Source organism: Cololabis saira, chromosome 19 (assembly GCF_033807715.1).
Source record: "Cololabis saira isolate AMF1-May2022 chromosome 19, fColSai1.1, whole genome shotgun sequence".
Lineage (NCBI taxonomy): Eukaryota > Metazoa > Chordata > Actinopteri > Beloniformes > Belonidae > Cololabis > Cololabis saira.
In genome coordinates, this window is record NC_084605.1 from 18943910 (window position 1) to 18971371 (window position 27462).

Sequence of the window (27462 nt, forward strand, 5' to 3'; positions counted from 1 at the left end):
AAAATTACTTAATTCTCCTGTCCTTCTTTCCTCCTGCTCTCTCCTTCCTTCTCCATTCCTCTTTTCTCCCTTCCTTCCTTCCTTCCTTCCTTGCTTCCTTGCTTCCTTCCTTCCTCCATTCCTCCCTTCCTCCCCTCCTTCCTCCCTCCCTTGCTTCCTTCCTTCCTTCTTTACTCCCTTCCTTCCTTCCTTCCTTGCTTCCTTCCTTCCTTCTTTACTCCCTTCTTTCCTTCCTTCTTTTCTCCCTTCCTTTTTCCTTTCCTTCCTTCTATCCTCCTGCTCTCTCCTTCCTTCTCCCTTCCTCTTTTCTCCCTTCCTTCCTTCCTTCCTTCCTTGCTTCCTTGCTTCCTTCCTTCCTCCATTCCTCCCTTCCTCCCCTCCTTCCTCCCTCCCTTGCTTCCTTCCTTCCTTCCTTCCTTCCTTCCTTCCTTCCTTCCTTCCTTCCTTCTTTACTCCCTTCTTCCCTTCCTCTTTTCTCCCTTCCTTCCTTTTTTCGTTGTTTTCTCCCTTCCTTCTCCCTTCCTTCCTTCCTTCCTTCCTTCCTTCCTTCCTTCCTTCCTTCCTTCCTTCCTTCATTCCTTCCTTCCTTCCTTCCTTCCTTCCTTCTTTTTTCCCTTCCTTCTCCCTTCCTTCCTTCCTTCCTTCCTTCCTTCCTTCCTTCCTTCCTTCCTTCCTTCCTTCCTTCCTTCCATCCTTCTTTACTCCCTTCTTCCCTTCCTCTTTTCTCCCTTCCTTCCTTCTTTCCTTGTTTTCTCCCTTCCTTCCTTCCTTCTTTCCTCCCTTCTTCCCTTCCTCCTTCCTTGACCCAAAGACAGCACAAGGGTTAAGGAACACTGTGTTAGGATTTGTTTCTATGAGATTATCATTAGATGTCACTGGATCTGGGATTTTTTTTGCTAAATTTGGTCCAACATTTACAAAAAATGTATTACATTTATCAACCACTCCATCCATGTTATGTATGATCTTATCATTTTCTTTAAAATACTGCGGATAATTAATCTGCCTATAGTTATTTCTGATTATGCTGTTTAATATTGTCACGTCTGGGGGTAAGGTGTGGACCCAAACGCAGGAGAGAGAGGGAGGCTGGAAGCAGGAGTTCTCAAAAACAAAAAGATTTATTCCCCCAAAAAGCCAAACTAAAATGCTGCCGAGCAGGATAAAAAAACTCAAAGTAACAGGGATCAAAACTTGGAGCACATGGAGGGAAGAACAGTACGGTCCGACAGGGAACAAGGGAATGACAAGACCAGATATACTGAGGGGGTAACGAGACATGACGAGACACAGGTGCAGACACAATCAGGGCAGATGGAACACAGGCGCGGCAAGACAGAAACTGAAAGCTGGGAGGAATGTCAACCTTGACAAATATGTTCCATATACCCTTAATGTTATGCTTATTGTTATCTATTAGTAGATCAATATTCATATCAAAGTATGCCAACCACTCATTGACCCAGGTCAGAGTTGTGGCCCGTAGGTTGTTTTTGAAACCTCGGAGTGCAGGTCGTGTAGTTCCTCACCTCATCCAGGCCGAAGCGCTGAGCAATCATGGCGTGGATGTGTCTCTGCCTGTCTGTCTTGCGTACGCTCTCGTAGGACGGCAGCCGCGGCCGAGGGCCGTCCAGGTGGTAGTCGTGCGGCTTCCCGATGACGAACAGACCCCCAGGAAGCTGATCAACCACGGAGACGGAAGCAGACGGTGTGATTGGACCGAGGGTGGGGCCGAACAGAGAGGGCCTGCTGAGGAAGTGGGGGGAATCCTCCTGTGGGGAGAGATGACGACACGTAGAACCCATTAACGGTGTGTGTGTGTGTGTGTGTGTGTAATTAGAATCATTGTTCACTTTATAACACGACATGATGTCCACTGCTCCTCTGTGAGCTTGTTCATCATTCATGCAGCTTGACGTGCTGCTGTAAAGGTTACTTTGGCTGTTTCTGTCCATAGTAGGGATGGAAGATGAAAGTAAACAGCTACCCCTTCAAATGGAGTTGAACTGATACATAAACTGATAAAAAGTCCTTGTTTCTTCAGAGAAGTGGCTCTATGATTTGTTTTTTTAATCTCTTGTTGGTCAGATTGTATTTGAGGGTTTGTTTTAACCAGCTTACCTATGTGGTTGCTTTTTGAAGCACCACAACTATCTAAAAATTAAATAGAGTAATGCAAAATAAACTGGAGGGATAGGACTGGATGGAGAAGTGGGACAGACTCCAGCAGACAGTCATGATGCTGAGCAGGATTTATGTGGTTATGACAAATATAACACACTTGTACTTAGTTACTGGTTTATTTAGTGGCCTGGTGGGTTACAACCAGTGTGCGAAATACCCATCCATATTCGGGGGGGCCCTATACAATAAACCAATACAATCAGCCTACTATAGCCTATGACAAATACACCCACACTTTTAACCATTTTAGATGCACGTTGTTTTACTAATAGGAAGCAAAATTGTGCATTACGATGCAGAATGTTATTTACAAATTAAATCCGATAATTAAAATAAATAAAAGACATTAATTGGCACCACACTAGTGCACTTAATGAATAAATACCAGGTATAAGACACTGGCGCACGATCAGTGCATTGCAGAAACGAATAAACAAATAAATTAGGCTAATGTATTTTTTTAGATAAATAAAAAAAAATACAATAAAAATGAGTTGTGCATTCAAATAACAGTAATAACAACAAATGCCACTATCGGAGACGTGCAATCAGTGCACTTAAACAGATCCTCAGCCTGCACAATGATGACTGATTATTTAACGTTATGTAACCATCCAGGAAATTATGTTTTAACACAGCTGCAGCTGTGTTAAAACATGTGAACACATTCACAAATTCCACTCATAACAGGTCATCACGCAAAATAAAAAAAAAATATGATGGCTCTCAACAAGTGGGTTCGCAGCTTACACATTCACAAATCACACTCATAACAGGCCATAACGCAAAATAATAATAACAATAATTAAAAAAAAAACATTAGCTCTCAGGTGGGTTCAGGCCATATTAAGCAGGCTGGCCTCTTACCTTAAGTTAAAATAGACCAAATGTGTCTTTTTTCTCTCTTTTTTTTTTTTTACCTTGTCTGCACACATATTAATGGTTGATACCATGCTGGTAAAAACCTAAGGCATATATATGTGCATTGTTACTATATTTAATATATATACATATATATATACGCATACATACATGCATACATACGCATACACATACATATATACACATACAAACCCAGTGAGTTTTTTTTGTTTGTTTGTTTTTTTTGTTTGCGGGGGGGGGTTGTGACATTTCTCGACTTCTTGTGCTTTCCGTCCTGGTTTCCAGGAAGAAGAGTGGCGATGTCAATCAAATTATCATATTATATTATATAGCCTAATTTGTTTATTTTTTTGACAACATTGAGACCCCCGCTAAATTTGGCTTTTGAGTCCTTTTGAGTCCTTCAGGGGGGCTCAAGGGTTAATCGGGGGGCCCCCGAACCCCCCCGTTATTCAAAATTACAAAAACAAAAATGTCATACATTCTGGATTAATTACAAATCAACTGAAATATTGCAAGCCTTTTATTATTTTAATATTGCTGATCATGGCTTACAGCTTAAGAAAACTCAAATATCCTATCTCAAAAAATTAGAATATTCTGGGAATAAACTGTAATCCATAATCAGCAATATTAAAATAATAAAAGGCTTGCAATATTTCAGTTGATTTGTAATGAATCCAGAATGTATGACATACATGTTTTTGTAATTGCATTACAGAAAATAAAGAACTTTATCACAATATTCTAATTTTTTGAGACAGTCCTGTAGATGATGGATGTATGGATTTGTAATTGATTTGTTGTTTTTGTGGTTTGCTTAGTACAAGTGGTCATGTTTCACCTCTTCGAACTTGTATAAAGTTCTTTCTGTGGTTGTTTCTTTGAGTCTCTGTAGTATGTTTGAACCTCTTTTGTGCTTGGATGTGGTGCTTTTTTGTGCTAGTGATGAGTGTGTGTGGCGACAGAGGTTGATAGGAATTCTTACTATATAGTCCTGTGTCCTGTGGGGTCTATATCTGCAGCAGAGGGGGTCTTTTCTGTAGAGGACCACCACCAGCAGCAGAATCACCAGACAAAAGGCTATACAAGAGACTGAGGTGCAGCAGAGAGACAGAGAAAGGCAGCGTTACTGCTTCAGAAAGCTGAAAACAGCATAATCTAGACAATGGAAAACGAGACGAGAGAAAAATTAACCTCCAACTAACACACACAGCTCTTACTGTCTCTTACTGAAATTAGTTCTCGGGTTTCCACAGATCTGATAAACATCTGACCCAGTCAAGGCTGGGAAAACATTAACCAGTTCTTCCATGCAGCTCTCTTTACTCGGACCAAGCTTGACTTTTTTAGAAGCCTGATCTTTAGCTTCATGGTTTATTTGGTGAGCTTGACCTATGAGCTGTGACTGAAGAGCTAACAGAGCATAATCCTTGATATTTTTAGTGATATATAGCTTATGGCGTTAGTAATTCTACAAAAAAAAGACCTGCAGCGACTGCTTCTGCAGTGGCTGAGTTGACTGCTAATCAATCATTTAGAAAAGTAATTTATTGCTTTATCCCCTGACGCAGAACAAAAAAATCACCCCCCTTATAGTTGTCAAGGATTTGAAATAAAACACTTGTGACCAAAATATTTCTATGAACCAGGCTGCAAATATGTTTATTTCTGCTCTAAAATTTTAATTTCACTTTTTCAGCCCGCCCCTAGTGGCCAGTCGAGGAACTGCAGCGCGTCTCAGTTCTGCATGAGCCTAAACCTGGTTTAAGTTATGATGGTTGGTGCTCGGCTTCAAACTGACCCTCCAAAAACAGCTGACAGTTTCTAGAACCATTTATCTGTCCACCAACAACCAGAAGAATCGTTTCACAGCAGTAAATACCTCTCGAGAACATCAAAATTTAAACATTTGAGCCAGATTTAAGTCCAGCTGGTTGTGAAACACCTTTTATGTGGGTTCACTGATCCATCTCCAGTTTGGGTAAATACTTTCTCCAGATTCCACTTAAAGAGTCTAATCCCAGCAGTTATCATCAAGTTTAACAGTTTTTAACAAGTTAACTTGGTTGATAGTTATAATCAGATCCATATCTGATCAGTTCACTGCACCTGAACTCTCGTACACAAGCGTTTCCTCCTCACAACTACCCTGTTTTAGACAGAGTTGTGCTCGTTCCAGCTACACAGGATGAAAAAGGCAGTGATGCACTCACTTGAAGTCAAGATCACAGTCAGCAGCTCTTGAGCCATGGCGGGAGACTGAATCACACCAAACTCTCCTCTCTTCCAACATTCAGTCAGGATTCCTGCACCGCTGTGCTAAGATGTAAATCAGCGCTTCCTTTTGGACTGAAGTTGAGGGGATTTTTTTCTTTTTTTCCACTCCAAATCTCCCTGGATGAACTAGTGAGTAAACATTAACACCATGTCAGGAGAGAGGGTGACTTTCCTGCCCTTATTCTGGGGAGAATTAAAACAAGATGCTCTGCGTGACTTCTGCAGCCTCTAGTGGAGATTTTTGGAAGTGCGTGCAGGATAAAGCTCAGTAGTTGACGTCTTCTACACTTTAGTGACGGTCTGAAATAAAGAATTATTGTTTCTGGTTTGTTTTTTTTACTACGCGAATGAGTTAAATGCAGACAATAAACTGGAAAAAACAGGAACGTGTCACTTTCTTCTTCTTGTTGCCTGCAGCTTTGTAAAAGTCATGATTGGATAAATGAAACTTTAACTTAGTAAAACCTACATGTGGCGTTTTTGTTTTTTTTAACTACGCGAATGAGTCAAATGCAGACAATAAACTGGAAAAAACAGGAACGTGTCACTTTCTTCTTCTTGTTGCCTGCAGCTTTGTAAAAGTCATGATTGGATAAATGAAACTTTAACTTATTAAAACCTACATGTGGCGTAAAAAACTTTAAAAGATCAAATTAATACACAGAAAGTTTTTTTAAACTAATTACCTGATTGTATTGCTCTATTGAAAGTTACTTTGGATGAAAACATCTGCTGAATGTAATGAAGGAATGAATAAATGAATGAATGAATGGATATATAAGTCATGGAAAAAACATAAGAGCCATTACAAGCATTCTTTACCTTTTATATTTATTTGTACATTAGTTTATGTAAATAATTTTGAATTTGAGTTTTCCTTAATTTGTATTCATGATTTTGCTTACTTCCTTTATTCTTTTACATTTTTTCCCTTTTCATTTATTTATTTATTTTTTTTTTGCACTTTAACTCTGAGCCAATCAAGTTTGATTTAAAACATCTAAATAAAATATGCTTGAAGACCTAGTAGCAGTTGTGTTTTATGGTGTTTATTTCATCTTCAGTAGTGAGAGGGTTGTTTTATGACCATCATGTTTTACTCCGAGGGGTTTTTATTCTATCTTCTCATGTTATTGTATTTTACATTTATTGTATTGTGTTTATTCTTTTGTGAAGCATCGTGTGACGTTCCCCAGTGTGTGAAAGGTGCTGCAGAAATAAACTTTACTTACTTAGTAGAACAGATTTGATAACATAAGTCAAGATAAGAAGGAACTGCATAAATCCTGAAGGACGCTGTTGTGGCAGAAGATGAATAACAATGTGAGACGACTGAAGTCATGCAGGAAATGACTACCGGTACTTCAGTTCAATGCTGTTAGAAGTGGGCGTACAAGCGCTGCCCACACATGACTGTCCTTTATTGTTGTTCAATGAATTATGACACGGTGAAACAAGTAATATATTTTTGAACATCTGAGGTATTCCCAATACTATGGGAATATGTTTTACTGTATTTATAGAAAAGAACACATGGATTACAGGGGAGTACTTTCACATGACTGTTTGAGGCACTTGTTCCATGTATTTCAGAGAAATGTTAACATTTCTACAGTGGGTTTATGTAGAAAAACTGTTTTAAAAAGCTGGGGTTGCTGTTAAACACAGTGGAAATTAAAGAATAAATGGTATGTGTGAAGTAAAAGAAATTATTTTGAAAGGAGTCTCCTGCATTCTAAGTTTAAAGTTTATCACTAAATCTGCATATTACCACTGTGAGAAAGTGAGCAACCCCTCCCCTTCTCACCGTCACCGGACTTTTTAATGTATGTGGCAGGGTGGAGGATTGGGCGTGGTCTGCGGGGAGCAGCACACAGGTGTACCTGGTTCTGCTGATTGGGCCCACCTGTGCCCAATCAACCTCCCCACCCTAACTGGCTTCATAACCAGTGGCTGCATACCAGAAAGGAGGCTGCTGAGTGGAGGTAGCTTGCTGAGAGGCTATCCTCAATGTGCCATTTTTTAGAATACTGATTTTTTGCCTTCGCCTGTATGTCTTTGTGCTTTTTTGCATACAATAAAAAGCCTTATTTTTTGGCATTCCACGCTCTGCGGGGTCTCTCCTTTACACCTCATCACCCAGGTCCAGTTTGCCTGATCCCCTTGTACTGTACGTGGGGAGGCCGCTCTGGTGCCTCACAACCACCTAAAAAACATTGCTAGAATTAAGGGCATTCTGTCTAAACAAGACATGTAAGAACATATTCATGCATTCAGAGTCCTTACAAACACCAGGAAACTGGACCATATTACACCGGTCATGAAATTGCTACACTGGCTTCCAGTTAGTCAAAGGATAGAGTTTAAAATCTTGGACCAAAATACATGCTTGATCTGTTAGTTCCTATGAAGCTCCCAGACCCCTGAGGTTCATCTGGATCTGGTTTGTTGTGGTTCCCAAGAACCAGAACCAAGCAAGGTGAGGCAGCGTTCAGTTATTCTGCTCCTCACCGGTGGAACAAACTTCCTGTAGACCTGAGGTCTGCTCCAACTGTCAGCTCCTTTAAATCAGCCCTAAAAACATTACTCAAGCATACTCCTAAATTAAATACTTACCTGCTGTACTCAACTGTGCTTACCTGCCCTTATTTTTAACAAATTGTGCTTTTTATTATTTTACCTCTTTTCTTATCATTTTATTTCATTTTATTTGGTATTTAAGCGTACTCTTAAATTAAATACTTTCTGAAAACTGCCAATGAGATGTGTACCTGCGGTACTCTACTGCCCTTAGTTTTCAGCAACTTGTGCTTTTTATTATTTTACCTTCTTTTCTCATAATTTTATTTCATTTTATTTGTTATTTATTGTTTAATTATGTCTTGCTACTTTTAATGTTGATGTAAAGCACTTTGAATTACCTTGTGTTGAATTGGGCTATATAAATAAACTTGCCTTGCATGCATTCAACCATCTTGACTGTGAAGAATGAGCATTTGAAGACGTGACCTGCTCCACATCACAGAGAGCTCGGGTCAGTGGTCCTCCCTCCATCCTCCCTCCATCCTCCTTCCATCCTCCCTGCATCCTCCCTGCTTCCTCACATCCACGTGACTCCCCGCCCACCCAAGTTCCTGAAGCGTGAGCGATCACGACGTGTTTAATTGTGAGGTTGTGGACCGTGATTCAGGGGAAGGAGGAGCTTGCTGAGACGCGTGGAGCGCTGCGTGGGGAGGGGGCTGCTTGTTGTCAGCCTTTTCTCCTCCTCCCACCCGCGGCGGTCCTCGCATCCCTGCGAGACAACAGGATGGAGCGGATGGAGTCGATGGAGCCGATCTCGGCCAACTACACCACGTCTTACCCGGAGATCCAGCCCGACAGCGGCCTCGGCTCCGGGGAGAGCAGCGAGAAGCAGGCGAAGACCCCCACGGCTCCCACCTACGACGAGGAGCTGGTGCACAAGGTACGACCACGGAGCTGCTGCCCAAACCACTTGTGGTTTTTATTCAAACAGAAATGTGTTGTGTACTCCTGATGTTGGTCTTTAGACTCTTTATTCTGCGGGTCAGTTTGGATCAGTTGTCTCCACCAGAACCGAGCCCGCCTCAGCGCTCTCCATGGTGCTGATCCTCACTTACTGTAACACAGCTGTAGTTTCCCTGTTGCTGCTTTTCTTCCAGACTTACTTCCAGGGCCGAGTCCAGCTTTTTTGGTGTCTTATGCAAGCTTCTGTTTGAGGCCCCCCCGTTTTGAAAACCTTTTCAGATGATCCGGGGCAATCAGAGTTAGAAATGAACTTTTTTGCCCACCTATAATTTCAAAATCTGCAAGTCATTCTACTCAACCAATTTTTCATGCATGGAGTAACTACATGTGAAAAATAGTACAATATAATGTTTACTGTTGAGCACACTCAAATGTTTTGCCATTTTATTATTTATAGTCCCAAAGAATGATAGGTTAGCTTAATTTCATTTCATTTCATTTCATTTCATTTTTATTTATTCCATATCATGGAAATAGTTCACATATGTTCCATTCCATGATGGAAAAGGGGCAAGAAGAAGAAAGCCTTATATACCAAGCCCCTTTCTAAAAAAAAATAAAACAATTCATATGAAGATGGTCTGTCCGTCTGTTCAACAATCACTACTTATATAATACCAAAAAAAAAGAAATAATGAAAAAACAAAACAAAAAAATAAGAAAACATACACACTAACTCACCAACAATATAAAAACAAAAACAACAAAATATATTTTACCCGTTAAATTCATATTTTCTAATTGTGTGGTCTTTATACAATTTCTTGAACTGGTGAATATTTTTACAATCCTTTAAATCAGTTGTTAAGGAGTTCCATAATTTTAATGTTTTATCTGTATTAGGTTTCTTTTTTAAATTAAAACAAAACTTATTTTCATTCATAATCTTTAAGTTGCCATCACTGATTAATACTGTAATTGTGTGGGCATTTCTAAAAACTGTCTATTTTCTCCATCTGCGCTGCCTTCAGATTCCTAAATGCCTTCGTGGCAGAAATGTCTGTGACTACTGGCTTTCAGTGAATGATTTTGTCAAAATAGATTCCTGACACCTGGATGACTTGCAGTGTTTACATTTCTTTTTCTTTTTTTTTGTTTGTTTGATGTATCTTTTGATTTCAGTTCTGCCACATTATTCTTCTATAAGGAGAAAGACAAAAATTGACAGCTCTTAGAAATAAGAATAATAGTATTATTAATAAAGAGAGGCTGTTGCAAATTACTGCATTGCCATGGTAACCTATTGTGTCTCCTGTAAAATAAATGAGCAAAACAGATAGAGCTCAGATGCAATCCCTCTTGTGGAATGCCAAAAGCATTGATCAGTTATGATTTATGTTACTATTTATTCCATAATGCAGGTGCTGATCTCCAAACCTATTGGCAATGCCTTAATGTATTACGTTTTCAAAAAATATCAGGCTAGGTGACTTCAGATTAATGAACAGCTACAACTGCATGTCTAACAGCATTGCTTCTGTCTTTCCTTTTAGGCATTGTGTTAACACACAGCTAAATACTCCAGACCATCTAACTGTCAAAATAATCAGCAGCACCTGGTTGGTTGCAGCTTACCCTCTTACATCCTGTGGAAGCAATAAAGGCATATATATCATTGCCCACGTGATTTGTTAGTAGTAGCAGTTGTATGGTTTAACCAAAAAAGAAGAAAAAAACAGGATTAAAAGAGAGGGTACAAACTCATACCCCTGACTGGACTGGGGTGATATTAAAAAGTCTAAAAAGCTTCATGATTGATCCCTTGAGTTCTTTCATTCATCTCAACCTCATGTCAGAACGATAAGCTTGTTTTAGTCTGTAGGTTTAAATGTAAGGCTTCAGTGATCCGGTGAGTCCTTTTCTTCCTTGCTGCCTAGTGACCTCACTGTAGATGGAGCAAAAATAAAAGGAAAATTCCCTTTAGGCCTCTGTGAAATGTCACAATATATTATGAAGCTGCGTTGCAGGAGCAGCTTCCAGAGCCGTCTACAGACCTGTGTCAGTAAAAGCCATTTTTTAGTACAGGCCTGAATCTGGTGGTCTTCAGTCGGCAGTGGCCCACTTCCTTTTTAAATATCATCTGATGAGAAAGATTACAAACCCACTGATACAGAGATAATGTAACTGCATTTAATGCACAGATTACGATGATGACATCCCTCATGACAAGACTGTTGTTAAGTGGCTTTTATGTTGTTAGTGGGATTTCATCATAAACCAAGTTTTCCCAAAAGCCAAGGGTTCTCTTATTACATGTAGCTTCAACATTTAGCTACTTCAATATGACTAGAAGGGATTTTCTTTGTAATATATATTTTTTATCTTGTTATTTTGACAGGACTAATCTGCTCAGTATGTCTTCAAGCTTACGTTAAGCGCCGGGTTAAAACAGACTTAGTACTTGAGAATGTGCCGTCAAAAAAGTGAACAAGCAGTTCTCCAATCTCATAACTGCCTTCACATTATATTTGTTTCTTATCATACACTAGTCCAAAATGGTTTTTGAATTTCTAACTTCAATATTGCTTCAAGGACCAAGGTTCCCGTCAGATTTAGACCAAGTTTGCTGCTTCCTTGAGAAAATGTAAATCAAGATTTTTTTTTTTAGATTGATTTTCTTTGGGTAAACATGAGGAAAACGCTGGATCAGAAGTTTCCTGTCTGAAAATCCAAATATGTGGCTTAATGTCATTCTTTGTACCAATTCCTTTTCTGACCACACAGGAGCATATAGATCTGTGGTGTTGACACAAGAGCCACTGTGCCAATGAGCGAAGATGGTCATCTTGTAAAGCCATATTTCCCCACTAGAGGTGAATCTCGCTGCGGCTTGTGTGACACATTAAGGTGACTCGCTGCCCCCACGTGGTGAGAATCGGTAATGCTACATAGCGGAGCATCGTGTAATTGGACTGAAGGCATTAGGATTAGGAATTTGAACTAAAGATTATCAGGATTTGGCATTTGGATTGAGTGACTTGGATGGGGTCATGTAAAAAATGCTCTGCGTTGCAGGAAGCCATCCAGAGAAGCCATTAGGTGGATGGGCGAGTAAAATAGATGGTCCAGAACAGATTAATCAAAGTCCCTGGAAAATGTTGGGACTCCAAAAGTTACAAAATTATATGATTTTCAAATATTGCTCTTTGGTTGTTAGAGGATGTTTAGCTGTTGATAGGAAACCTCTAAGTGGTTAACAATAAGGAATATAATGCGGCCAGTAGTAAGTGGCTGTAAAAAGATCTTGTGATGAGAGTAGTGGTTTTATTAGGGGATTGGCTCTAAATCAATAAAAGTCTGTTTTATTCATTCAGACATTCAAATGTCTTTGAAAGTGTGTGTGATTAGTGTTTGAGTGCTTGTATATATATCTTTCAGGAGTAGAGATAACTTAGTAATAATAGTAGAGATGATGTCAAATAGATGCTTTTGGAAACCTACGTTTTAGCATTATGTCAGTAGTAGACACTTTAAAAATGCATTTTGATGCCATAACTCTTGGTGGGACTTGCTGGGAAATGAATGGTGGAGGTTTTGATACAGGGATAATAAATATACTGTGATAATAAGGGTGCTTACAAAGATAGATGTAATTAAACATTGCATGTGTGTCTGCACACACACGTGATGGAAGCAGGTGCATCTCTCATGGGCAAATTACAGCAATACAAGCTGTTCTTTCTCTCAGAAATAAAGCAGTAATTACAATCAAACTGCTTCAAGTCATCGGTCAACCCACGTTGCCCTTTTTTGATACTTTTTGCCATCACTTCTTTCTCTGGAGGCTGTATCCTGTGTTTTGGTCAAGGCCACCTCATTCCCCTGAGGAAACATGAATACACTTTTCATTTTATTTTTTTTATCTCTCATGGGTGTTCTTTGGGGACACCACAAGCTTAGTCTAGTCTAGATTAAATCACTGTACACAAATCTGCTAATTATCTGAGTTTTTAAATCCCATCTCTGACGAACATCCAGCAGTTTCAATTAGTGGCAACACTGAAACTTGAAATCTAAATCGCTTTTTAAAAAGTGTCATACAAGTCAAATGTTCCAGGAAGAAACAGGAAGGAAGGGATGTATCTGAGCAAGCCCAGTTTCCTAAAGCTGTGACTCTAACTTTCCACACTATTAACAGACATACATCCTTATCACCATCATGACAACTGAAAGCAAAGCTCACTTCTTGGAAACGATTGGCACGATCAGGGAAAATGGAAGTTCTTAATAATCCCGTTATGAATCCTTGAGTAAAATTGAATTGTCTCTGTCTGCCTCGTTAACAAATATGCACAATATTTGACATCATCCTTGGCTTATTATTGAACATCTGAGGAGTGGAGGCCTAATTGCATCCAGGCTCCAGAGGGGTTTGGTGAGGCAGCCTCATTTCCCAGCTAACGTCTGTTTATAGTGAAGCTGCATCATCTTCCTCTTACAGCGCAAACACATAGACAACCACATCATCATCATGCATGTAATTGTTGTTTCATTCCACTAGTTCCTCTCAGAAACTGCCAAATTTACTGGACACCTTATGTCAGTCTCAGTTAGCCAATAAGCTTGACAGGCCTTAGCCTATGTTAGCCTATGATGTTAATTACAGCACACCAGCTGACAGTCTTGCCTGGGCCCCGGACAAAATAATCTAAGATGGGCCCCCTACGCCTGGATCTGTCCTTCTCCCTCTTCCTCTCCTCTCCCTCTGCTCTTCAGGTTTTTATACAAGCTAATGGACGTTAACATTAGAGCTAGCCAGTTAGGTTAAGTTACAAGGTTGGTAAACGTTGGCTGCGCTGTTTCTTACCTTGCTCTACGCTGACTTTATTAATTCCAGCTTCACCGTCACCACCCTTTTTAAAATATTTGTGTACAGAATCTCTGAGGCCTCTATTTTCTTCTTCTCTTTTCTCTTCTTTTCTGAGCACCGGACTTGTGCTGACCGGACATTTTGAGCGCACTGAACTTTAAATTAAATGATAACATCAAATTTTGATCAGCGGCCAAACCATTTTTGTGTTGAGGGTGTGGGGGTTCTTGACCACTATCTCAAGGACAATTAGGAAGAAAACAAATAACAAGCTTTTATGTAACTCAAATACTACATATTTTTTCCACAAATAGGCATATTTTGAAACATTTTGAAAAATTATCCCATCATTTAATGAGAGAGAAAAAAAATTATAATTTAATGAGGGCCCAGTTCTGGGCCCTCATTAAATTATGCCCTCATTAAATTATGCCCTCATTATGCCCTCATTAAAGCCAGTCTTCCTCCTACTCGTTACCTTTCTAAACCAATCAGACGCTTCACCGCCATCACGACAGAGAACAACTGGAACATGTGCCACATCTGGAGGGGGCTGGACCAGCCTGACGTGAGGATAGATGCATGGGCCGAGTGGAAATACCTCCAAAAGCTAAACCGTTTACAGGCTGCTGCTATGACTGCTCTTTCAAAACGTTTATTTTACTTCTTAATCAATCATGCACCACTGGAAATGACAGACATCCTAAAAAGGGAGTGTTCTACAATTTAAGTCAATTTTGGACCTTTGAGTCAGTGATTAAAGTTAGATTTTTTTGTGCTTAAATTACTAGCCAGTGAATTATCAAGTATTTATATGCTCAGTTTATAAAGTGGGTGTTCCATCATGGGAAGATTGGTGGCGTGTGATTGTTCAGACAAAGTGCTCAACGCTGTGCAGTGGGAACGTATAAAAGCTATATAAGCTCTACGAATGCATACCAGTTAACATAAAGAGATTGTTGCCCATGTTGGTGATATTTATTATTCTCTTTAGAGGATTTTGGGGGAGGAAGGTCTCCTTGTGTACGAAATGCTACCATTTTTACTTTGCTGCTCCTCAACTTTTGACTCGTTAAACTGCAGAACTCAGCATAATTCACTTTCTTGAGATGAAAGAGCAAAGCTGATATGAATGAATATTAACTGGAAGACTATTGAAGCAGCATCCACATTTAATCAACCACTGAATTGTGACACTTTTCTAAAATCCCACTAAATGCTGAGATCAAAGGAAACTTGAGAGGCAAAAAAATCCTCTAGCTTTTGAGAAAAGCTGCAGCAACTTCTCATCTCTAATCCTTTCCTTTCATCCCTCCTATGTCTTATATCCTTGAAAATTCACAAAGCATCAAGACCAACTCGCTTACACTTGAATCGTGGCATAGCTTAAACTGTAGCTGCCCTATTTCCATGCATCACTTTTCTGCTTAGTCTTGTTTGTATGGCTAGCAGCTAGCAACAGTGCTAAATGATCTGCACTTGCAGAGACTGTCTAAGTAAACACCACTCAAGCATTTTACAGTGTTTGTCTTTCTCCCATTCACACAAACACATTCACACTAATGGTGGCTCGTACTGGGGAACAGAGTGGGCGTGAGTGGCATGAGTCCTAGGATTTCAGTACTAATGGCCCCAACACGGCCAACTTTTTGTCCGTCGCATTTCCCATCCATTTTACTATAAGCCATTTTAGCTTAATATTACTTTTCATTCCTTTTTTTCGAATCATTCCCAACATCATCATTTCAAGTGTCGCCACCAAAACGACATCCAAAACAAGGGCTGCAGACCTGAGATGAGGACCAGCAGAGCTAACTGGGACCTGTGGTCCCTTGGCCGGCTGCTAGCGGGGTTAGAGCCGTTCTAGTCAGGAAAACCTGCAGGTATCACCGCCTGATATAGTGCAGGTCCCAGCAGACTTCCTCTTGGAAGGATCCTGAGATTATCGTTGAAAACAGCTCCTCTGGCAGATCCCCGCCAGAGGAGCTGCAGAGCTGCCAGTGAGCGTTTGCAACAAGAAACGCCCATTTCAAATGTTGTTTCTGTGGTGAAATCAGACATGACTGCTGTGTTTAGCCTAAACCCAGGTCAGTCGAATAACTGCAATTCTTCATCGCTTCTTGTTGGCGTCAACTGTAGGCTGTATAAAACAATGGAGGAAGCATTTAGTGATGTGACCCATTGGTTTCTGAAGACCGGTGTAGAAGCCGCATTTTCTTCGTAGCTATGTTTCTTTGGAAGCCGACGGGACCACACTCACTGTATGTTTATTTGTTTACGGTATTTAAAAGGATCCCCATTAGCTGACGCCAAAACAAAAGCTCTTCTTCCTGGGGTCCAGACAATAAAATACAAAATCAAACATACAATGTCAATTCATAAAGTACATTTTAAAAAAATAAATAAAAATAAAATGACGTAGTATGTCAATCAAAGTTAGCAGTAGCTACCAGCTCGTTCAGCGAATCCCCACCAGAATATCTCCAGAGCTGCTAGTAGACGTTTACACAGAATATACTGCTTAACGTGTTGACTCGATGGCAAAATAAAAGATTTATGTTGTGTTTAGCCAACACTGTGTTAGCACAATCAGCTGGTTGCGCAAATCTTCTTCATCTGCATGACAATTATGGATGACAAAGTCATAACTGCTAATGTTTTATTTAAATATTCCTGGCGTGGTACAATTTATTTTGGTTATACCTGCACTGACAGTTTTTCTTTGTTGTTAAGAACTTTGTTATGATTTGTCCTACCTCTGTGATTTACATTTGGGTCTTTCTCTTGAAACCTGACAGTTCGCTCACCTGAAACGTTTTGGACGATGATCACAAGGGGAGCAATATTATTTAGATTCCCATGTCCTCTAAAGGGCTGTTTTTTAAGCATTGTTGCTACAAAAGTACACTTCCGATCTGTGATTCATGCATGAGTAGCACAGCAGTTTCAGCCAGTAATCCTTTCCTAACCTTAAGCTGTAACTAAATTGCCATAAGTCAACTATTTACTCACATTTTTATTGCCTTTTATGTCACTGTGGGAAATTATAAAGCAGCAAAACAGTGATTTGCATTCAGTTCATCTTTGTTGATCGGTAGATGAATCACTTTGCTGTTGTGTGACATTTTTAAGAGGCTCATTGACATGTTGTGATTGTTTTTTTTAAAGATCTGTATACATTCATGATAGAAAGTTTAGGTGCTTGACAGAATAAAATAGGAACTTGGCCTGTATTGTCTGAATCAGGACGCCCACATCACTCCTTTAAGAAGATGGAGGATGCTTTGGCTGTTTCCGTCGCAGGCAGAGCGCTGCGTGTGTGGTGGAGGTGGTGAAGACCCCGCAGTGACTCTACAGAAAATGAAATATTGACTTTTGGCCACGGTGACTAACTTGAGTGATTCCGAAGACTGCCTTTCAATGATTTCGTGTTATTGGAAGTGGTATCCTCCTGCCTGTGAGTCATCCTGTAATAGTCATGCCAAGCTCTAATAAAAGACATATTTGTGAAGCTCAGAACAACAAAGGTTCACTGTGACGCAGACAGTTATGAATGGACTGCAATGCTTCACCCAAATCCGAACCGTAAAGGCTGATTCCGGTACTGACGTAATAAACTCATATTTCATGTCATCTGCAACATTTGGCAATATATCGATGTGAAATATTTTATTTGTTGAACCAGTGTGTGTTTATGTGTGTGGTCTTTCAGACTATCCTGGTGGGGGACAGCGGTGTGGGGAAGACGTCCTTGCTGGTGCAGTTTGATCAGGGCAAGTTCATCCCTGGCTCCTTCTCTGCCACAGTCGGCATTGGATTCACGGTGTGTTGAGATTCACGGATGTACCTTTTACATGCGCAGGACAAGCAGCAGGACGAATAGGTTGATGTCTGCTGAGCTCATCCATCCACCCTGCCTCTAGTCCCCCTTCAGAGATCTGCGGGAGATCCCCAGGTCTATTACTACATTAATAGAGAACCAGTTCACGACAGAAGTCCTCTCATTGCACACGGAGAGCAAAAAGGCCCAATTAAATATCATCAGGTTCAATCCTATTACAATTCAATATCTAATTCATAACAATTCTCATAATATAACCTGACAGGTTAAATAAAATCTTCCGTTCCTGAGCATGCACAAGGCCACAGGAGAGCCTTGTGCATGAGCTCCAACGGAAACAATCGAAGGAACGGTATCTATCTGCATCAGTGGGAGGGGAGAGTGGATGGTGGTGCCAGATGCTTCCAGGTGGAGGAGTTTCGGACGTGACACATCCAAAGAATCATCGAGACAAACCAGGACTCCCTGGCGAGGTTACACCGACATAAAGATGCACCAGAGATCTCCTCTTTATCCCACCTCCACTCTCCAGCCGCGCATTCACACTCATCCCATGAAAGCGCAATATACTGTATATATAATATATATACATATATATATAGCGCTTGTTTTACTTTTGTCACGTCTTTCAGGGACTGTAGCACAGTGAGGTGGGATCAAAGTATTATAGATACTAAGATACGCGGCAGAAGATGGATGAATGGATGGAGATATCACCATGTTTTATTACCTGTATTTAAATGATATGATCCTTTTTGTCGTTCTCTCAGAATAAAGTGGTGACTGTTGACGATGTGAAGGTCAACCTGCAGGTCAGTGCGGGAATCAGTCCCAGTGAGCATCAACCTGCTATCAGGACAAAATAACAGTTGCGTTATTCTGTTTTATGATCTGTCTTCTGTCTCAGATTTGGGACACAGCAGGACAGGAGCGGTTCAGAAGCGTGACACATGCGTATTACAGGGACGCACACGGTGAGACGGATCAATCACAGCTTCTGCAGTTGCATTCAGTCTCACATAGAGATTTGTCTTAAATTATTAATTTAATTTCTTCTTTCTTCCGCAGCTTTGCTCCTTTTATATGACATCACCAACAAATCATCTTTTGACAACATCAGGGTAAGCATGGGATCAGTTTACAATCTGTAAAATGTCAAAAAATGGTTGTTAAAGAAATAATAAAGCCCCAGAAATTATTCATTTGTGTTGATACTATTCACTCATGGATATTCTTAATTGAGGTATAATACAGACATTAACTACACTACAGTTTGCTTTTGAATCAAAATTAAATCCAGGTTTAATTGAAATGAGGGTGACGATGGCTGAGATTAATTCCAACTGCTTAGATAAACATGTACATCTGCATTTATACACACATGTGTGTATAAATGCTTCTAGTCATCCCTGAGCATGTGTGTCTGTCCTTTGCCCCAGGCATGGTTAACAGAGATCCATGAGTACGCACAAAGCGATGTCGTCATCATGTTGCTGGGCAACAAGGTGAGAGCAAGCGTCAAGGTTTGAGAAGCTGCAATAAACATACTTGTGGTGACATTAAAGTCGGTAAGAGTATGAGCTTTGAACTAATGTCCGCAAATAGTAGTAATAAGAACAGAACTCACAAGATGAACAGTCTTTCTGTTATTTTTGTTCATAAAAACGATCGTCTGATCGTGCTCTTAAAGCAATTTCTTGTTGTGTTCATATAGGTGGTGAAAATTAAATAAGTAATAATTATTTCATCATATTGCCAGGTTGTGCTAAAAACAAGGATGTAAGACACTCATATATATTAGCCTCTATACATTTTAACATAGTAAGAGTTCCAGGTCTTCATTAGCGTCACAGCTTAGCAGGTTAAAGGTTGAAGACGCGTGGGCTTCAAGGCTACTGAAAAAACTCAGAATTGACTGTTTTAAGTATCTATCTGACAAAGTAAAGGCAGATTTTCACCCAAAGCACTCTTCTCTTGCTAGACTAGACATGTACGTGCGCGATGAAATGTGCATTTAATATTAACGCTGCAGTTTAACTCCAACCGTCTGTCTTCCAGGCCGACATGAGCAGCGATCGCGCCATCAGAAGAGATGAAGGAGAGCGGCTGGCAAGAGTGAGAATCCTAACTCATTTACAAGCCGCACCAGCTGTGTACTCTTACTTATTTATGTTACTCTTCTTACACCTTTAGGAGTATTCGGTTCCCTTCATGGAGACGAGTGCCAAGACGGGAGTCAACGTCGAGCTGGCCTTCATAGCCGTGGCCAAGTACGACGCAGCCCTCAGGCCACTTCTTACCGAGCATCTCTGGATGCTGAGCTCAGAGATGGACCTAATTAGGGCCCGAGCACTTACAGTGCGAAGGCCCTATTGTATCTGTTGGAATTTTTATTATTATCCTTCTGATGAAATGAGGGCCTTTTTGCCCCCCTAAACGTGCCCCAAAAGTCACCGAACTTTGCACGCAAGCCAGGCCTGGCAAAATTTTTTATATTTAATGGTTTGCATTAATGGGCGTGGCCTAATGGCTCAACAGCGCCCCCTAGAAAACTTTGTGCCTCAAGCCCCACAATATGGTTTGACGTACATGCACGAAAATCGGTACACACCTGTATCATGTCGCAACTTAAAGAAAAGTCTCTTGGCGCCATGGCCAAAACTGACCAGGAAGTCAGCCATTTTGAATTAATCGTGTCATTTTGGCGAAATTTAAGCCATTCCTTCGGCAGTTAATACGGCCCGAACCGTAACGTGCGTCCTGGTGTGTTATACATCAAAATGTGCGTCTCCATCCTGCGACGACGCGCATTACTTTTCTCAGTCAAAAGCGTTACCGTGGCGACGATAGATGCCAAAAAGCGCACCCACCCTTCATCTGGTTGGTCCATATTTGATAGTTCCTACTTTTTGCCGTAACTTTTGAATGGTGTGATATAAAGAGTCATGGGTGGTGTCATCGGACTCGGTATTGAGTACTTGACCTTCATTGGCCTTAATTAGCCCTGCCCCTTTTTCTGATTGCTCGATATGTGATAGTTCCGATTTTCTGCAATAACTTTTGAATGGTTTGACATAAAGACTCGTGGGTGGTGTCATCGGACTCAGTTTTGAGTCCTTGAACATAATTGCTGCAAATTAACCCCGCCCCTTCATCTGATTGGTCGATAACTGATAGTTCCTACATTCTGCCATAACTTTTGAATGGTTTGGTATAGAGAGTTGTGGCTGGTGTCATCTGCTAAATGTCCAGGCCTGAAGAATCTACATGCAAGTCATACAAGCGTTTCCACTGCAGTACGCCTGAACATGCACAAGGGTGCAAGGGCCCGTTCATCGCTGTTTGCAGGTTTAATCTTTGCTTTGTATTTGTCCAAAAAATGTGAGATTTCTGCCTCTGTTCTGCAGGGACCTGAAGCACCGGGCCGTGCAGCACCCCAACGAACCCAAGTTCCAGATTCACGAGTACATTGAAGCGCAGAAGGAGAAGACGGGCTGCTGCAGCTACTTTTGAGTCTCATCCCGGCTAAACGGACCGACAAAGACAAACCGAAGGCTCCTAAGGGGGAGGAAGTTGCTGGCGCCCACAAAATAGCACGCTATCATTCATGCAGGATTGGAAGCCGAACGTAAATCTGTCTTTGGAGTCCGAACTTAAGAAACAAGCTCTTAACTCACGGAGCCTGCGGTTTTTATCTAACCAATGGCATATTTTCCAAACCCTTAAAGTTAGGAGGAAAGGGCATTTGTTATCAACTATCTTTTTCAGTCGTCTGCTGTTTAGTTTCAAGAATACTTGTTAAAATCTCTCTCTGGAAGAAAAAACCATGCTAACGGTGGTCAGGTGGTTTTATGGGTTCCAAGACATGTCTGGGACAACATCCGCCGTCATTGCTGCCTTGAATCTGCAGAGCACCAGTTCAGGTCACGTTTATGTAATACCACACTTCAACAACAAAAGTAATCTCAAGGCACTTTACACAAAATATAAATCAACAGCCTCACCAACAAGGGCAATCCAGTTCTCTTCGATTCTGATCAATTTCAATCCAATTCAATGCACTTCAGTTCAGCGTCCACTTTTAAAGTCCGGCAACAACTTATTGACAAGGCTGAAACAACCTCCAGTAGAATTAGACTCAGGGATGGGAGGGACGGCTATCTGCCCGGACCGGCTGAACACTGAAGGAATTGATCCAGGATGGGCTTTGAGGGGAATTCGAATGCACTGTGAAAAACTGATGAAATGAAAAGCTGCAAAAAATAAGAGGAGAAGCAACGATGAGCTTGATGGAGAATCGTGCAGAAAGGAGGAAGAGAAGCTTGTTGGTGCATTTCCGCTCTTGTTGCAAATATAGCAAACTTGACATGTTCTGTTCGCAGTTCTCAAAGCACAAAATCAGATTCTGTAGGCCCTCATGTCGTATCCCCCAAGATACTAACATGAAGATATATACAGGTCTGAGCTGTTGATTTGTGAATTTGACAAACAAATCAGCTGAATTCAGCCACTAAAACAATCAAAGTGTGATGCTGCTGGTACGATTCACCTCGGTGGCATCGGTTCTGTTCTGCTTTCATTCCCAGCTCTTGTTTTCAGGCAGTGAGTCTTTGTACGCAGCTTTGAAAAGAAAAAGAGCCGCAAGTTTTAATGCTCAGTGGGGGGCGACTAATCCATCAGGACCATTATAAGCTGTTTGGTTTCTACAGTATAGTCTTAGAGCTGGAGAAAAGGTTTCACCAACATGAATTTAGCAGCCTTAGCAGCCGATAACGATGTCAGACCAAGGGCTCGCGCTGCTGGTATGTTTTAAACATTTAGTCACACCCGTCAAAACATCTACAAGCCAACCATGTTCCAGATAAACATTTTTCTATTTTGATGAATTAAGACAAAAGGTCTACAGCCATAATCGAGCCATTATTAGGCCACGGGAGTGTTTTCATGGCAAAAACGTAGAAAAGTTTACAATTTTTGGAATAAGAGTAGTTTTTAGGGAATTGATATCTGCTGCAGTTGTAAGAAACAGTGTAAAAGACTGAACCACCACTAGTTTTATGGTTCCCGAACCCTGGGAGAACTGGATCCCAGCCAGATGGCTCTCAGAGGAATAAAAACTGCTCATCTGCTGCACGAGCCGAAGACGACGCCTGCAGGCTGCACGTGTGCTGCAGTAGCATTTCCTCCCCTCAGTGTGCCCTCACATCACCACCCTACAGCTTTTAAGTAAAGATTTCATAACAACAGGTGGCGCTCGCTGTGCTTGGATCGTTTTATAAGTGATAGAAACATCCAGGGACTGGATTCATGGCAGAACCGTTTTACAGACGGATTATAAAATAATTATGATGTTGATTTTGAGATGATGCTTTTTTGTGGATTCTCTTTGTTTTAATGTTTCTTTTGTTATTAAATAAGTTCCCTCTCTTTAAATCTTTTATTTTTTGTGTAATAACAATTTTAAAAAATTATGTTAACAGGTTTTAGTAGTGAGAGACTTGATCCGTTATTCACATTGTTGAGGAAGGATTTTTGACACATTCTTCTGCACATTTTTTCCGGTTAACGTCATACAAAAAATGGTCAAGTTTCATGTTTTTGATGCTAAAGGTAGATTTAATTAATTTAACTTCAGTTCTATTTAATTAGCATCAATTACAACACACATTTTCTCTACCGGGTTCTTTTAGAAACCAAGAACATGATCCCCGAGCAAATATTAAAGAAGCAATGGGAAGTAAAAAAGACAAGTTGTTCACTCATGGGGGTACTTAGTATTGACCACATGGTTTTTATTCATTTATTTTATTTTATTTGGCAAATTTTTGTCAAATACATGATGGCATGGTGAAAAGAGTGATACATCGTTTGTCTGAGGTTGTTTATGTCTACGATCAGATGATTTCTAATTTGTTTTTACACAAAAGAAACTGATTAAACCAGAGGGTCATCGTTTATGCAAATGACTGTAAAAATGCCTTCGCTAACAAGCAGCACAAACAGGTTTGATGTTGTGAGAATAAACATTTCTTCTTTGACGTATGCTTCATGTCCAGACAATGAATATTTGTATGTTGTATAACAATCAGCGTAAATGTGTGTGAATACATATCACAGGTATTTGGTTTTTTTAATCTTACTCCTAAAAGGAGTTAAAATTTGCATTTTCTGGACTTTTTGCCTCTTTGAGCTAAGCTTTTTCCACTGCTTGTTTGCTCTGCATGGACATCAGGCTGCAGCGGCCAGAGGCATTTACAAGTACCCTCTAATTAGCAACCATATAACCCTTCATTAAGGAACAAACGGGTTACACAAATCTTCCTGAAAAGGAGTTTGCTGTAATCGTTAGTGTCATGCAGCAGATCCTAACGAAAGCCATGAACCGTGCCGTAGATGCAATTGAAAGGAAACATGAACAAAAGCCCCGTCTGTCTGAGACGATCATGGCTCATTCTTGGCATCCTGTTCTTGATCAGTGACCCTCCGCCGCTGCTTAGAGCTAACTGGCCGTGAACGCAGGTGATGGTGAGACAAGTGAGCTTTTACGCTGGGCATGCACACGAATGCGTCTCTGTGGGGACGACGCTTGACATTGAAGTTGGATTTTTAATTAAGGAAACATCTGTGTAAATACTGTGTTGTAAATGCAGTCTGCATTTTGTTGGCTTTTAAAAAGTTATTTGGATATTTCTAAGGAGCCCTTAATGTGCCACCTTTCCCGTATAAATTTTGCCAGGCACACCTCGTCAAAGGGCCTACATGTCACCAAAGTTACATTTATTTTTACTGTGCGACAAAACGCAAGACAGCAAAATGCTGACGTTCACACCATAGACAAAAAGAACTGGACAAACTCCTTCGTGACTTCACCCATAGCTTTTCTAAAGAGTGCATTTGAAGACTTTTCTCACTCGTGAGTCGTGCTACATGGCTCCATGTTGGAAATGGATTAAACAAATGCACCGGGGAAACTGGATGCACACCCACCTTTGTGAGTCACGTTTAGCTATTTTAGCTTGGCTGACTTAGGCCCCACTAACTTATTATTTTACTGTACATTAATTCTCATTAAATCTGTCCAAACATCCTCCCTTCAAGCGCAGCAACTGGAATGACATGTGAAATGTGTGCTGCCAGAGCCTTGGCTCCTGGCTCCTGGTCCCTCAGGCCGATCCACGCCATGAGTTGCTGGTGGATCCAGCCCCTGGTGGTCAATCAAGGAACTTTCTTACAAGTCCGGCCTCAATCCAGAAGTTGTTATGTTGGCGTTGCTGTTAATTAAAAGCTAGTTTCTCTTTCTTAACTTAATGTTTGTCAGACTTGAGCTGAGTCCGAACAACATTCAAATGTTCTGCCACATATAAAAAGCAACCAGGGTTGAGATTTGTGGCTCACCAACAAACGCCACAAAACATTAAGTGCTAGTCTTCGGTTCTTATGCTGCAGTATAATTCAGGGTTTTTCTTCTTCTGTAAGCTTAATTGGCAGTGGGGCCTCGCGGGGGGCCAGTATGATTCAAGTTGGGGGCTATGCATCTGTGGCCCCACCCCTAGAACCCCCCTTTCCAGCACAACCACCACCCAAAATATATATTTTGCTTTGATGGTTTAATTCTGGAGCCCACTATAAAGCTCAGTTGCATGTGAGATGGCTGCATGTAACATTACTTTATGCAGCTCCCTTCAGAATGTATTTAATAATGTTTATATCTGCATCATCATAAGAAAAATACATTAAAAAAATATTTGTATATTTAATCAAATTTTTACGGAAGAGTATTAGGGCCACTTAAAAAAAAAAAAAAGAATTCTGAGAAAAAAGTCAGAATTCTGACTTTAATCTCAGAATTCTGAGAAAAAAGTCAGAATTCTGGGCCACTTAAAAAAAAAAAAAAAAATTCTGAGAAAAAAGTCAGAATTCTGACTTTAATCTCAGAATTCTGACTTTAATCTCAGAATTCTGAGAAAAAAGTCAGAATTCTGACTTTTTTCTCAGAAGAAAAAAAAAAAAAAAAAAAGTCAGAATTCTGAGAAAAAAGTCAGAATTCTGACTTTAATCTCAGAATTCTGAGAAAAAAGTCAGAATTCTGACTTTTTTCTCAGAAGAAAAAAAAAAAAAAAAAAGTCAGAATTCTGAGAAAAAAGTCAGAATTCTGACTTTAATCTCAGAATTCTGAGAAAAAAGTCAGAATTCTGACTTTTTTCTCAGAAGAAGAAAAAAAAAAAAAAAAGTCAGAATTCTGAGAAAAAAGTCAGAATTCTGACTTTAATCTCAGAATTCTGAGAAAAAAGTCAGAATTCTGACTTTAATCTCAAAATTCTGAGAAAAAAGTCAGAATTCTAGGCCACTAAAAAAAATCCAGAATCCATCCATTATCTATACCCACTTTATCCCTTGCGGGGTAACGGGGATCTGCTGGAGCCTATCCCAGTTCATTTCAGGTGAGAGGCAGGGGTTACACCCTGGACAGGTCACCAGTCCATCACAGGGCCACATATAAACACACAAACCATGCTCACAACCACACTCACGCTCACACCTACGGGCAATTTAGAATCACCAATTAACCTAGCATGCATGTTTTTGGACTGTGGGAGGAAACCGGAGTACCCGGAGAGAACCCATGCAAGCACGGGGAGAACATGCAAACTCCACACAGAAAGGCCCCTGCCGGGCCTGGGAGTCGAACCGGGGACCTTCTTGCTCTGAGGCAACAGTGCTAACCACTAAGCCACCGTGCTGCCCCAAAAAAAAAAAAAAAAGTAAAAAAAAAAAAAAAAGTCAGAATTCTGACTTTTTTCTCAGAATTATTTTTATTTTTTTTTAAGTGGCCCTAATACTCTTCCGTAAATTTTAGGTCAATTGGGTCAGTTGTTTTGAAAATACCTGATTTCCGCATGAAGACATTAAAGCTGCATTAATTGATTTGTCTTGTCTGTAAGTTCCATAGTGTGTGTGGGTTGTTTGTAATCGTTATGTTTAGGCTCATGGGTGAAAAATGGACCTAAACTGGGTGTCTTACCTGTGTCCCATGTGGACAAACCACATAAATGAATACAAATGGTAAATTCAGGAGGGGCCCATACAGAGCCCTGCTGGGTCTCATTCTTCAGCTCCATGGTCAAATCTAGTGATCTGCAGCGCTGGGCGGTATTGCTCTGAGTTTTCTTCCATATATTTTCACTTTATTAAATAACAGCATAAAAGGATTTATTTGGTGCAGCTTTAAGGCAATTCTGATATCTAGGCAACAGTGCTGTGATATATTGTAAATACTGCCAAATATATGCATATGGATTTTGTTTTTTCATTTATTTTTACAATGGTATGCAAAGCTGTTTATATTTAAATATTGTGTGAAAATCCTATGCTTTGAATATTGTATGTCTTTCAAACGGGTTTACATTGGGGCCTGTAAGGACCGTATATATTTAGTATTTCGTTGTTTTGCCCATCCAGCCAAAAGTTGTGTGTGATGTGCTGTACACAGGATTAAAATAAATCAATCAAGCTGCTGCCTTCCTGCACTGACCTAAGAAAGTTTGCAGTCCCCGCCACAGCGTGGGTATTTGCAGTGAAAGCAAAAGACTGGCGGGGCTCGTGGCTTTTTGCAATCAATCAGGTTAACTCCAAACATTTAAGGTTGACGCTCAATTTCTTAACTTCCTGGCTGGCCTTCAAAATAAAAGCACCAGCAGATAGCTTGCTGCGCACAAGTCTGAGAAGAGTTACGTGGTCATTTCCAAGTATTTTGGAGCCTATCGTAGTAAGAAAGAAAGAAAAATAATTAAATAAAAAACTGCTAATCTTCCCAGAAGTGAACATCCAAGGTCAAATCTTACAAGGCTAGACCACACCAACAGTGATACACAGAGACGAAGGGATGAGGAACACAAAAGAGTCCAATCATGTGATATGT

At 40.4% G+C, this 27462-nt stretch overlaps 1 protein-coding gene across 1 annotated transcript; it reads left to right on the plus strand.

Annotated features, from left to right (window-relative positions):
- The first annotated feature begins 8589 nt into the window (after positions 1–8589).
- LOC133418960 (ras-related protein Rab-37-like) lies at positions 8590–21972 on the plus strand. The gene is made up of 9 exons (XM_061707917.1): positions 8590–8809; positions 17415–17525; positions 18314–18355; positions 18451–18517; positions 18612–18664; positions 18983–19048; positions 19602–19658; positions 19737–19813; positions 20951–21972. Exons 1-9 carry the CDS (start codon positions 8654–8656, stop codon positions 21054–21056), a joined length of 735 nt encoding a protein of 244 aa, XP_061563901.1. The 5' UTR covers positions 8590–8653; the 3' UTR covers positions 21057–21972.
- The last annotated feature ends 5490 nt before the right edge of the window (positions 21973–27462 follow it).

What these genes read in the sequence shown, in the direction of transcription:
- LOC133418960 (XM_061707917.1), top strand. Translation starts at nt 8,654, where the DNA reads ATGGAGCGGATGGAGTCGATGGAGCCGATCTCGGCCAACTACACCACG. An exon ending in ACGAGGAGCTGGTGCACAAG is followed by an intron (nt 8,810 to 17,414) that starts GTACGACCACGG and finishes GTGGTCTTTCAG; the next exon opens with ACTATCCTGGTGGGGGACAG. An exon ending in CATCTTTTGACAACATCAGG is followed by an intron (nt 18,665 to 18,982) that starts GTAAGCATGGGA and finishes CCTTTGCCCCAG; the next exon opens with GCATGGTTAACAGAGATCCA.